This window comes from Zonotrichia leucophrys, chromosome 3, assembly GCF_028769735.1.
Source record: "Zonotrichia leucophrys gambelii isolate GWCS_2022_RI chromosome 3, RI_Zleu_2.0, whole genome shotgun sequence".
NCBI lineage: Eukaryota > Metazoa > Chordata > Aves > Passeriformes > Passerellidae > Zonotrichia > Zonotrichia leucophrys.
This window is the reverse complement of record NC_088172.1, coordinates 54040845-54054664: the sequence shown is the minus strand read 5'-3', so window position 1 is coordinate 54054664 and position 13820 is coordinate 54040845. Positions and strand designations below refer to the sequence as shown.

General features: G+C 39.7%; 1 protein-coding gene across 4 annotated transcripts in view; it reads left to right on the top strand.

Annotated features, from left to right (window-relative positions):
- PHACTR2 (phosphatase and actin regulator 2) overlaps positions 1–13820 on the top strand; it is a 131510-nt gene that overhangs the window by 93306 nt on the left and 24384 nt on the right. For 3 of the 4 annotated variants that reach the window (XM_064708267.1, XM_064708269.1, XM_064708268.1), the window contains exons 4-5: positions 2272–2430; positions 12413–12646. In XM_064708267.1, coding sequence (XP_064564337.1) covers positions 2272–2430; positions 12413–12646 — 393 coding nt within the window. The remainder of the gene's footprint in view (positions 1–2271; positions 2431–12412; positions 12647–13820) is intronic. The other variant, XM_064708270.1, reaches the window with a different exon arrangement.

The following is a 13820-nucleotide window of genomic DNA, read 5'->3' as shown; positions in this document are numbered from 1 at the left end:
TGTTTAGTATCTGGCATTAGTCAGAATTTACCTTTTGAAAAGCATGAGTAAGCCAAGGTAGATACCTCTATGCTACATCCAATTATGTTTCTAGTGGTATTCTCTCTAATATTCTTCATCTTTTATAAATATAGATCAAATAAAAGTCAAGCGAGTGAAATAATTTTCTGTAGCTTAAATTAAACCATTTGTCATTTCATCACGGAGTGTAAGAACTCCACATTTTCCAAAAAATAATTTTCTCCTAGAAATTGTATTTTTCTGTGTGATTTGAAGAGTCAGTGAAGTATCAGTGTGTATAGGTTGTATCATACCCATAGATACTCAGCAGTAAAGGGTCTGCTTGTTGATGTGTGACATCCCCTGTCCGTACAGAGTTTGGCTCATTATCACACTATGACATTCAGCATGGCTGGCTTCTGCACTTGTCTCTGCTACTGTCGTTGTCTTAAAACAAGATTTGTAAACTCTCCATACCTCAGTTTGTCCATCTGTGGCTTTGTTGCGGGTTTTGCCACGTGGTTTACTGGGGCCCTATGTGACCTTGTCCTTTGAAGGTTGTAAATTGTAATTACACTGGGAACAGTTAATGAAATGTGGTAACTTCTCTGGTTGGTTACAGTCTGAACATAAATACTATAATTTGTGATAAAATTATGAATACTTTGGTCATCAGTGTCCTTGACCCTCTCTTCCATTCTTAAAGGGAATGAGACTTTGAGTTCCTTACAGGGATTGAGCAAAATGAGAAAAGGATATAAGTAGGAACAATTTTCTCTTCTTCCTCTCATATCAATCTGGTCTGTGTTATCTTCATCACATTGTGCTTCATGTTTGATGAAAATCGTAATTTTTAAGGACATTTTGAAAGAATATGGGGTTTGAAGGTGCTAAAAATAGAGAGGTAGGAAAGACAGCTGAGGAGTGTGAAGGTAGTTAGAAGGAATGGCTACGAGGATGAAAGCTAAAAGTGGAAATTACATGGAGACTTGAGAAGTGAGAGGTAAGAAATGTGAAGAAGTGACAGCGTTTCACATGGAGTGAAGAAGAATGAAGTGGAAAGTGGCAAGTGCCACTTGGAGGCAGGAGGTGTTTGAGAAGCAAGCCGTGAATACGAGGTGGCAGTGTCATATGTGGAGGTGGAGGGGAAAGAGTGGATTTCAGAAACCCTGGAAGAGAGAAGATGAAGAAACTGAATGTTGCAGTTAAGGTAAGTGCAAGTGTCAGCTGTAGTAAATTAGACAAAGTTAGGAAGGCAGAACTCTTCTTTTACAAATCAAGTCAATGTTAGTGTGCAGAAGGTAATGAAATAATCACCTGAGTGGGGGTGCCCAAGGTGGCAGGACAGAGGCTGCATAATTGTGTTGAAACCAGAGAAGTGCCAAACATCCAGGTCTGATAACACACAGCAAGGAAGAGAAGTGGAATTGCCACAGTTAGTGAAGAATCAATGGGAGGAATCAGAAGAGATGCCATGTAGATTTGCTTGCTTTCTGTATTGACAGCAAGAGAATCCTGCAGAAAGAAATAACCAGTGAAGAAAATCAGCAGCAATTTTAAAGTGCATGGAACAGAGAAAGCTGTAAGCCAGCAAGAATAGCACTTTTCAGCAATATAGAGACAAATAGGGAAATAAGTTTTTTTCAGAATCAGGAAAATTCTGAAGCTGATCTAGTTTGGGTAAGTGAGTAAAGTATCATCAGAGCTGAGAAAGAATTTGACTTGTAGAATTTAATTATGATATGATGTGTGATACAGGAAGACTTCACCTTGGTTCTTAAGACTGGATGATGTCTTTGTGGCATATTTTTATGAAGGAAATGGGCACATACATTCTGAGAAGTTCTGTCCAAATTCCTGGCTTATTTACATGCACCACAGTAGTTCTGCAGCTCTGCCCCCCCATTGTCCATTTTTGGAACATGCTGGAATATGTTACAGCTTTGTTGTGGTCCATGCACACATTTCCTTGCTGTGTAAACCAAACTGCAGGGATAAGAGAGCAGAACACTCATGAAAGACATGAAGGAGAAAGCCAGCATGGACTTCCAAGCCTGCTGCTGCAGAGGTGTCTACCCAAAGAACATGAAAGCCTGTAGAGTTTCTTTACAGTTACTTTCCAGAGCAGATCTACAGCCTGATGTTTCACGGTTCAGTAAGTCTTTCTGCTTTTCTTCCACAGAAGTTTGAAAGCAGAGGGATGCTGCGTGTTGTAAGTAGGTGCTAAGTAAGTAGTTAAACTGGGCAATGACTCTTTAATTTTCATTTCAGATGGTGATGTAACAGTAAATTTTGAAACTTCAAATGGACACACCGTAGCCATTGGTGAAGAAACCATACAGGAAGAAAATGTGGTAAAAGCCAGTGGAAATAATGGCACTTTATCAGAGAAAGCATCAGCATCAGAAGGAAAAAAAGAAGATCAGAAAGGTAAATTAAAGTATTCTTCACAGATTGTTTTTTGCATACTTTAAATATTAACATGTTCTTCCACTAGCACCTATACATGCTGTGAGTTCTGTCCTGCCACAAGGATGCCAGCAGAACCTGCTGAGAAGATAAGACTTGTGAAACACCAGTATTCCCTCACTGGTAGGCATGCCTTTTCCTGTGCATGTGGTAAGGCAGTAAAGAGAAGCATGATCTGAACATCACCGTGCATGCAGGGAGGTTCACTTTCTCAATTCACTGTGGGCCTTTCCTTGTAGCCATGGCCAAGCTTTGGTGTCAGGGTTTCCTCTTATGAAAGAGCACACTGAGTGCATATGCATCACCTTGCAGCATCATTGTAGATGTGGCTCATGGGTTGGATGTTCAAAAGTGTTTAAGTCACTTGAAAACCATCTACCATTCTGAAAGTAAGTTCAGCAACTCATTCCAATTGGTTTTCATGGAACCTTAAACACTTGCAGTCCAGCACTTCACACACATTCAAGGGGCTGTGTCACTCCTGCAAACAGAAACTAGGCATTTATGGAAAATACACTTTATAGGGTTTTCTATAGATTAATTGTAGTAAATACTGGTTAATATTTAGCAGTCCCAGTGTCCATCCTAATTTTGCTACCTTTACTCAGATCTAAATGAGTTTGACTCGTAAAGAAAATATGATTAGTATGGAATCACAGGATTTGAATCAATTTTATTTTCTTTCTCTACCCTCTTGAATAATGCACCACTTCTTTCCCCTGTCTAAAAGTGTTCTTAACCAGTATTTCATTTATTGGATTTTCCTAGCAGAAAGATACAAAAGATCAAGACCTTCATGGCTGGCTGAAGCCATGGAGGCAGGACAGAACAGCCTTTCCAATGTCTTCTATTAAACTCTACCTAGTGATGAATGATCCTCTGGAGGTTGAGAGGGTCAGTTCAGCTAACAGAAAAATCTGAATTCTTCTCAGAGCTACGTAAATCACTTGACTATTTAAAAAGTGGATAGATGTGCAAGGAGAATCTTATGAGATTTCTAGTACTTCCGGTCTCCCAACAAGGCAGAAATACAAGATTAGCCTTTGTCATGACATTTAAATACGTCTTTCTTTTGGTGCCAACTAGAACCAGATGTGTATTGGGTCAGGGGAAAAGAGTTATAAAAGCCATGGAAAACTCCTTTAAAATGGTTCAGTTTAACTTTGGGGTTAGATCAGACCACTTATTATTTTGTGCATCACTAAATACAGCCTTTGGGAACTGTCAGGACTTGGAAGTTTTCCTAAGGTACAGTTTATTATTTTAGAAATACACATTTCTAACTGTGTTGAAATCCCCTCTAGCTGACTTTGCAGAATGTCAGAACTCCAGTGAAGCAGGAGAGGTCCAATATCTATTTCAACTTCTTATTAGACTCTGCACTCTCTATATATTGTTTTAACCGTATGGGGAGAAATTAAGAATGATTGCTGTACAGGAGGAGATTCAGTACAAAAGAAGTATAGCTATCACTCCAATCCCTCTCAGAAAGTTAAGAATATATGGAGAAAAACAAAAAAATGAGCAAAACTGGTATTCTAGGCTTCATTGAATCTCAGTATGAGCATCCAGAAGATGCAAATCCCTTAAAGCATACTTTCCTCTTACACCAAAACATTAAGTTCTGAAAGGAGTTAACATCTTGAGTCCCCTGAAACAAAAGGAGGTAGATTTATTGCAGAGAATACTCTCCCCACAAAAGTTGTTAGGATCAATTCCGCGCATCAGAAAGGTTACAGTTTACACTGTAAACCCCGTAAAGCCACCCCATGGTCATTGTGAGCTCACTTCAGTTATTCTTTATTTATATATAGCACACTAGGCAAGAAGGTGAGCCAGCCTGCTGAACTCAAAGGAAGAATAAGGCCCACAGCATCTCACCTGACAGGTTAATCCTGGGTGATTTTTTTATGGCACATGCAGTAGGTTTGCATTGCACCCACACCCACTGGCAGAGCAAGGAATCCAAAGCTGCAGAGTGGAGGTTTGCTAATGCTCACTGAGCACCAAAATCAGAGCTGAAGCAGGAATACTCTTCTGCTAGGACCAAAAAATGTGCTGATGCTTCAGATCACAGCCCTCCATCATGAGAACTGACATAGGTGGATTGAACACTAGCTGGCAGGTAGGAGTAATGGCTGCAAGTTCATCTTCAGCGAGGCTAATGTGAGGCTTCCAAAGTCATGAACTCAGGTGTAAGTCTTGAAGAAAGATGTGTACACCTGCCACGTTTGTAAGAACCAAAGACAGGATTAATTTCTGCTGCTTAGTAGCACAGTGTTGTGCTGCATTTCCAAATCCCAATGAATCAAAGTTTGCCAAAAAATGCATCTCAGCCTTGTGAAGTTATAAGGTTATTTTAAAATGCTCTTAAGAAATGGTGGTGGTCTTTATTTGCCCTCTTGTTCAACTGGGTCTTGGAAATGGCCTTCTCATATAAATGTGATGACTGCAGGAGCCAGAAGCTTAAAAAGAACACATGGTACAGGCACGTTGTGATAGTATGGTGAGAGCTGGCAGGAACAGGTTGTAGAACGTGGAATATATTAGGAGTTAAAACAGGTTAAAGGAGGAAAGTTTTTTCAGCATGAGTTATGGAAATACAGTATCCACAGGGCAAACAATAGGCTCAGCCATGCATATAAAAATGAGTAAAGCAGAAACAAGTGAAGAAGACAGCCCCTGAAAGCTGTTCCCCTTGCTGCCAGGCAGTTCCATAAGCTGTGTACCCATCTGCTGCCTATCCGCTCACAGCTGCCTTTTATATGTGGTGAAAAGTTCTCTTGGGCAATTTAATAGTGTAAATGTTACTCTTTGTAGTAATGATGACAGTCATACAAGCAGGGTGTTTAAAAGAAAATTTCCTTTATTGCAGGATGATTAGAAACAAGTGACAGTTTAACATAAAGCAGCTAATTGATGGATAAAGCTTTGCTATTGAAAATCAGATAAATCTTTTTCTGAGATCATTTATTCATGTTGTGCTTGCACTGGGTTGACTTCTAAATTCTATGGTTTGACTAAGGAAAGCCACTAGCATCTTTTGCAGAAAATAAGAGCTAAACTAGAGCTATTTTATCTGTGAGCCTTGCAAGGGATACAGAGCAGCAAGTGGACAGGCAGTAATGTCAAAGGACACTCTGGGTGTCTGGGCAGCAGACTGAAATCTCCCACTGTGTCTGGGCTCCTGAGCCATTGCATTGGGCTGTAGGATCTCCAGCACTGCCCAGAGCTCCATGTTACAGGGGGAGTCTGAGCATTGCAAAGGGGATCCCAGGAAGGGGATCTCTGCCTCCTGCCCCCCTATAGCAGTGTTGGACGAGATCAAAAGCCACATCAGTAGAATACGTGTCAAAATTGTCCCTGTTTCCCTCCCTGGATGTCAGGACATGGTGTGGTGATGCAGCATGCCTGCTGCACGTGGTAAAGCTTCCAGGTACTGTGTCAGAGATGCTTTTCTCCTTTCAACCCTCCCAAGATGTCTCTGGCACAGAGATGCACGAGAGAACCCCTTATTTGTATCTGAGTTCAGTTTGTAAACTTCAGTCAAAATGTAAAAATTAGTAACATTTTTGTCGGAGCAAGCTAAATCTTTTAATGATTCTTGCAGATGGTTCCAGATTTCATAGTTAGCTTGGGCTTGAAGAAGTGAAAGGCTCAATGACCAGCAGCAAGATACTGCCTGGAAAAAATAGTAAGAAGTTGTGTTTTGCATACCATCAGTCAGGTGTGTTAGGTGCTGTTTTGATAAATAATTGCATTGCAGAAAGCCAGAGCTCTGTTACAGGTGCTGTGGGTGACATGGGGCATACGCTTCTGGAATGTTCCTGGGACATTTGCAGGAGATCAATCTTCTCAGGTTTCCTCATCTCTGAAGTAAACATGGGTAAAGGAAACAGTTTTTAGTCCTGTTTCCAAATGAATTGTTGGGCTACATGTGCACATTTTTTCCCCAAGAGGTTAAGTCTCATATGAGAGCTGGAAAAGGTTCCAGGCCTTAGTAGGTTGGGTTTACAGGTTCTTTCCTCTATATTTTGTCTGCACTCCTTAAGTCTACCGATAAATTTAATATTCTGTTATGGGTAACCAAAGGAAAGAAGGTTGGAGGCAGAAACTGTGGTCTTACAACCATGCATAGTTGCTCTCTAATGCTTAGTTTGTCTACCAAGGAAGGTTCTTCAAAGTCTAATTTTCTAGGTTCCTTTTCTCAGAGATCTTTTCTTTATTTCCTCAAAGCAGAACAGAAGCTGTTTGAATATAAAGTAGTAACCCTCATCTTCCAGGGTCTCAGACAAGAGCCTGCTTTGTCTCAGAAGATTAAACCTTCAAACCAGCCACTGTGAGAAACTGGGAAGACTTTCATCCCTCTTGTGTGCCTTGCTGGATTCCTGCACTCCTGAGCTCTGTAGATCATTGATATGAGCAGCATACAGAAAAGGCTCTGGACTTTTTTGCCTGACTCCCTAAGAATCTCTCACTCCAGCTGAGCTATTTGCTGGGTAAAACCAGTTCTTCTAAGAGTAGTATATCTTCAATTCATCACCTAAACTATGTAAATGAGGCTGAATCCAAGTATTCTTAAAAGGAAGGCTATTCTAGATAAAGCTGTGTTTGGCCAGAGCCTGTCACTAGGTCAGCAGGGCTGGCTCATGCTGGTAGAGTAATGAGAGTGGCACAGGCTTTCACCAAAAAAATGAGTGCCTAAAGAAAGCTCCTGACTTGTAAAGCTGGTTTGTTTGTTTCAGGTTTTTTTTTTCTTTTATAGGAAACATATCCTAATGTGGCTGCAGAATTAAGATTGTGTACATTTTTTTTTTTGAAACTAACTATTCAGTTACTTATGTCTATCTCTCATACTTTCTGTATCTCTCATACAGAAAGCATGAGAGAATGTAGAAACCTACATGCCTTCCACCTTCCAAGATTCTCACAGATCAGCTGAATATGTCTTAGGCATTCTCTTTTTTTTAGCAGCTTACTTCTTACACAAGGATTGAGCAGTTAAAAATGTAGAATGATAGTCAGGGGTTTTTTTTTAACCTTTTTTATTGTGAAACTAATGCAAAATACCTGAATGTGGTTGCTTTAGGTGAGATGTTACACCTGTCCCTTTCTCCCCTCTCCTGTTTTCTACCGTCTCTGTTATAAGGCCTCTTGCTCTTGGTGTTGTTGAAATTATGGAGTCAGTAAGATCTACAAGTCTGCAGATGTGCAGATCTGCTTATCCATCTTCAAGAAAGATGAATTGAAAACTGCAGAGAGAGCTGCAAACAGCATTGTGAGACAGCTGCCCTGGTTCAGTGTAGCAAAACAGAGCCTAAGAGAGCCAGAGTGCATTAGATGAATGTTTCAAGTTGGTAAACAGCCAGGAGAGAGCATGGCTAAAGGACAATGCTGGCACAGGTAGAAAGGAATAAACAGTGCCTTGAAATACAGTTAGAGTGGAAATTAAAGGAAGCTTTCTAACAATTAGAATGGGTCTCTTCTTGAACAGAATTTTATTAGCAATAGCAGGAACAAAAAATGGAGCTGGTTAAACCTCAGGTTTATGAAAGGATTTGTCTGAATTGACCACCTGCATCAGCACAATCAATGAGTCCAAAAAAGTGACAAAAGACACCTTGTCTTGTCCTGTGTCCCATGTTCCTGACTGACAGCTTCCTGGATTTTGATTAATCAAAATGTAGTTCTCTGCATAGTCTGGAAAGGAAACTCACAATCTGCAAAACTCTTACAGAGTTTCATTATGCAGGGAGTCATCCTGCAGAAGACGGCAAACGCTTTATTTCCAGCTTTTATTTTACACAGTGTTTCTCCAATGCATTGTGTTTACCCTCCAGGAGGAGGGTGCTTTGCAGTTGATGGAGATCATACACTGGTGCTGCAGCAGTGCTGCTTTTCTGTGAGGTAACTCCATGGCACTGCTCGAGCTGTACCAACAAAAATACCAGTGCTGTAGGACAAAATCCTCGTGTTCCTTAGAAGTTCACAGAAGCAAAGAAAAAATTGTTGTATTTTACAGCCTATCCTCTGAAAGTATGCCCAGCATTTTCATAGGTTCATTTGGTCCAGAATTTGCAAAAGGTCCCACTTTTAGTTTACAAAATAAGTAATTTGATTTTCTAGTGCATGTGGCACACTGGCATCTCTCTGAAAGTCTTTCAGATTTGAGTCCCCACAAGATCTGTTGTACAGTGAGTAATTTGTAATTCTGACCATCATTTAGGTGTTTACATGAGAACAGAGTTTTGTTAAGAGTCTGACCCCAATCACAATTTCTGGAAACAAGAAAATCTGGTCTGAAAGTGAGGTTTGTTGAAAATCTGGCCTTTGGAAAGTTTATTCTAAACATAAACATATCATCAATCCAAATGCTTAATGAGATATTAACATTTGCTTTCCTGTTAAAGATGTAATTTATAAGCAAGTTGCTTCTACAGCAGATATTTCCACCAAGGCAGCAATGGATAAAAGATATTCCTATCTGATGTGTTTCAGAGACTTTTTGTTAAAAGGTCAGTTCTTGATGAACAGATGTCTAAATTAGGAAAAACAACAGCAATAAAAGTGTGTTGCAGCTGGTACTTAGGTACCTGGGGGATTGGTTTGAACAAATAGATGGGTCTGAACTGATTCAGATGCCCCCTTGTTTTGGCAAAAGAAAGAGCAGGCATGAAGAGCAAGGGTCCATGTTCAAGCAGAATCATGTTAGGGAGGTACAATTACAACATAATTGTATCTGTAATCATTTACAGACATCAGAACATCTCTGTCACTGTTCAAGATCAAGCCCCTGTTGCAGTTATTAGTTATTTATATTACTACAGTGTTACTGTATATACCAGACATTTATTACAGCATCTTACATAGATGCAGAAAACCACAAGAATTTTCCAATGGACTTGCAGTAAAAGAAAGAACACTATGATTAGGCACTGGAAAACAAGAGGACACCAGACCAGGATAAAAAGCACAATAATGGCAGCCTAAATATCATCAGCTTTGGCACCACAGCAGAGGGGAGTTTAAGGGAGGACAGTCAGTGAACATTCATGAAGCCTGAGAGTCAGCAGAGGAAAAGCATCTGCTTCAAACTTGACTTGTCACTGTCAAAAGCTGATATAATGGACTGGTCAGGTAGGAAGTGGAAGTCTCAAGTAAATGGGAAACTGTACCATGGGCAAAATCAGACTGACAATGAGATAAAAAAAATGGAGCTTACAAAGATAAAAGCAACAAAGCCAATAAGATGCCAGGAGGAACAATATGGTCAAAGACAATAATCTTCACCACAGATTTCCTCCTGGCTGTGAGTAAGAAGGTTTGCTGTAATCAAGGGGACAGTCAAGACTGGATGAGAGGTGTAACTGTCTGAGCAAGTAGGATGCAGCTGTGCAGGAGTCTGCCAGTCTTTGGAATGAGGTACATAACAGTATGAAAAGAGCTGTCTTAGACAAAGGTAGGGTTCCAGTAATGGCAAGGCATTTCTGTTAAAATAAATGCTATATCAACTGCCAGTTTTAATCACAGATGACGTCTGCAAGCAGGAACTTTCATGTGAATGAACTGCTACGGTTTTGGTTTTCATTAATAGTTTTTAGTTATTTGTCTACAGAAAAATTGAAAATTATCGGTTGTCAGTAGGATATGTTTATTTGCAACTAAATAAACCTTTAGCCTTATATTTTATTTTGTACCTTTTTTTCCTGATTCAGAAGATAAATTCTGATATACATTATTTAATCAGTTATATAGTTTAGTGTGGATTGACTGTATTACTTTAGAATATGGTGAATGCTTTATGAGTTTTTCTAGGTTATCATTCTTTTTTTAACATTTTCTCTACTAATGACCTGAAACAAAACACAGTAAAGGTATATAATTAAACAATTTTAAAATTCTTTCTTACTAGCAAGTAAAATTTTAGCATTTATGGATCTTTAGTTAATACATACATATAGCAAAGAATTGTTTACACTTGTATTATTTCTGATCATCATGTCCTTCAGGATCTTCAAAATACAAAATCATATCTTCTCTTGCCCTGTTTATTATTAGTGGACTTCAAATTTTAAAATGTCTTGCTTTTTCAGAATTATATCACCATTTCAACTTTGAATGAAGCTAGGTAGAATTTCACAAGGAGACCTTTTTGCTGTAAAAGGAGGTCAAAATGTAACAAATAAGGATGTTTATTTCTCCATCCAAAGTCTTTCTGTGGAAAACAAAGAGATGGTACAAGAATCTGTTCTCAAAAAAAACCTATTTGAAAGTTGTGAAAGGTTTCTATGAGATGGTCTTTTCAAAGCTTTAGCAAAAGCATATTAGTTTATAATAGACTGGAAATGAAGGAAAAAGACACTGGACAGTTAATTCCTTCAGCTCATGAAGACAAGTGTGCATGTTGCTTATAATAACTGCAGGTGATGCATTAGGTTCATGTTAACAAGCCTTAAGCTAGAAGTTGGAAAGGCTTTGTTTCTGAGAGGAAGAATGTCTTTGTTGTCTAGCACATTATTTGTTTTTTCATCTACTAATCTTAAAATGTGTTGCTTACCTCTTGGGAATCTTTAACATGGGAAAGAAGAGAGATGAGAAAGTCCATTTAATGTGTGTGAAGACTGAGGCTCTAATAGGAACATAATGCAAGTAATGAAATGGTTTTCACTTGAGTGATAGAAGAGACTGTTAAAAGTCTTTTCAGTATTAGCTTGTGTCCTTTCTTCTCCAGTCACAGTTTTCAGTAACATGCAAACAAAGCTTATATTCTGATGGAATGCTCTGGCTTCTATAATATCCCTTTTCAGAAAGGTTTGGGAAGGTTATCTTGAGACAAAATGGGCATAGAATTGGTTAGTTGAATAGATAAAGATTCCCATCTGGAATTTCAGTTCTTCAACCTGGGAGCACCACGTTTTACAGCCGTAGTGATCATGTTGCAAAATCATACATTGACTTTAAATGACTCACCTACATTGACATTACAACTGGCATTAGGCATGCACTTTTTAAATTCATTTCCTGGTCATCCCCACCTACCCTGCTTTGGTTTGCAGGCTACAAACAAACCAGGGGTTTTTTTTGGAAGAAACTAAGTCAAAAGATGCACTCAGGAACTTGTACTCCCTCCACCACTAATCATGTAATCTACAGAACTAGCCTGAAGAAAGTCCAAATCCTGAAATGCAGATTGTGGCTATTGAGTCCTCAGTGCTACCTCTTTCACTCTGCAGAGCCATTCCTATTGCAAAGCACAGTTTAGATAAAGATCAAATTCCTGCTGACTAATGAACTCTAGACTCTTGAAAGTGCAGTTGTGTAACAAAGAACCTGCAGGAGGGGAGAGCCTTTCCATGCCAAATGATAATCTATCTTATTTAGCTTCATTTGTTTCTGAAGAGTAAAAATACTCTGAGGGAGTTACCCAAAATAAAGCTGCTATGAGCAAACAATATGCAGCTCAGAAGAATCAATTGCTCCAGGGGAAAATTGGGAAAATTTCTGCTGCACAGCCATGTGCAAGCCTGTGGCTGGTAGCATGGCCCTGTTCACATTCAGGTTCACATGAATCTGACTTTTACAAGCTGTTGATCTTAGGGTGGCTAGGCTTGAAAAGAAGCTGAGGAGATTTGTTAGAGAAGTAAATAGCATTCCCTCATTTAGTTTTAAGCCAGCACTTTCGTTGGGGATACTGAATATAAAGGAAGATCCTTGGAGGTCTAGTCTGAGCAGAGTTCCAGGTAAATATTTTCCATGAGAAGATCCTGGGTTGAGGTGAACAGTAACTTTCTTCTGAGGTAATACTGCCTTAAGAGGCAGATGAAGTCTCTCCTGATTCCCAAGAGCTCAAGCAGCAGAAGTAGTCACTGTTGTGAAGCTTGCTGTTGGATTTACTTGGTGTATGTCTTTGTCAGTTGGCTTCTGTTCACTTTCTTACCCATAGAGAGCACTGGTCACTGCCCAGAAATTCCGGCATCCCATGCTCCACCACTACCTAAGCCTAAGCCTAAACCTAAAAAAGCTCCGCTACCACCAAAAAATGCCACTGCCGCTTCCACCGCCAGCAGCCATAAGGGTAACGAAGCACCTCACGCTAAAAAAAAGGGAAAGGCTCCTGCTAAGCAGCCTCCTCTCCCACCACCCAAGCCAACAGGTGCCAGTGCAAATCGAGAAGCTGGTGAGTACTGCCCAGCAGTGCAGCTGCCGTGGGTGCATGTGCATGGGGCTGCTTGGCTTGGTGACTCGTGCCTTTGGACAGAGCAGTGTTACTGAGGAGCATGCGTGGGTATTTGCAGAGAGCTTCCTGCTGGCCTCTGGTTCTGCTGGCCACAAACACCCCAGACAACACACAGACCCCCTCGCTGTTGAGTGAACCCATGTACAACGCCGAGCACAGCAGAGACAACACTGAATTCCCAGTTCAAGTGTGAAAGCTGCAAAAAAATGACCCAGAGAAACGGCTCAAGAATAAGCAGGATAGAAGGTGACTTCTGAAACCAAGCAGGTTACCCCTAAGTAAAACTAATTTGGTATGACTGTAACTTTCTACTGAAAGTATCAACTATTCTAGTTAATTTGACAATATGACAAGATCACAAAGAAGTTAAGAATAAAATCATTGAAGCATCTTAAAAGATTGCTGAATAGCAGTTGGTTTAGCTGACCAAAAAAAATGACACCATTAGAAATGACCAGGCTTCCCTCAGGTGCTGTGATTCTAACTACATACTGGAAATGGAATATATCACTCATCAGGCACAAAGCATGTGTTTATCACCACACTATTACATCAAAATTCAGCAGTGATGCAAGATTTAAGATTACAGATGGATGCTCTTAAGGTACTGATTTTGAGTTTGAATGGTTGCAGTGGAGACAATGACCATAATTAAAACATCCACACATACTTTGAACACAAGCAGTATTGTGATTAATGGGCTCCATATATGTATTGGCAAATTTATACAAGCCCTGTATTTTCATTCTCTGTCTTTCAAAGCCCTTCAGTCCCTCCAGTTTTCTCTGCAAGTATTTCTCTTCACAGCTTGTACATTTTGGCACATTTTGTATTTGAAGCATACAGAAGAGGACTGTCTGAAAACATCGCAAGACTTCTAGAATTACAATAATAACTTTGCCATAAAATATCCATTAACTTGGTATTAACTGTCCCTACTACATTAGATGACTACGAGAATAAACATTTTGAAAATCCAGAATTTGCTGCTTGTATTTCACATGCAACTGGGAAACTCAGCTCTTCCTAGGTGAAGCAGCCTTGTAACAGCAGACCTTTCAGAAATAAAGCAATCCATCATATAAAGAACTGTTTATACCAGTGCTTGGTAACA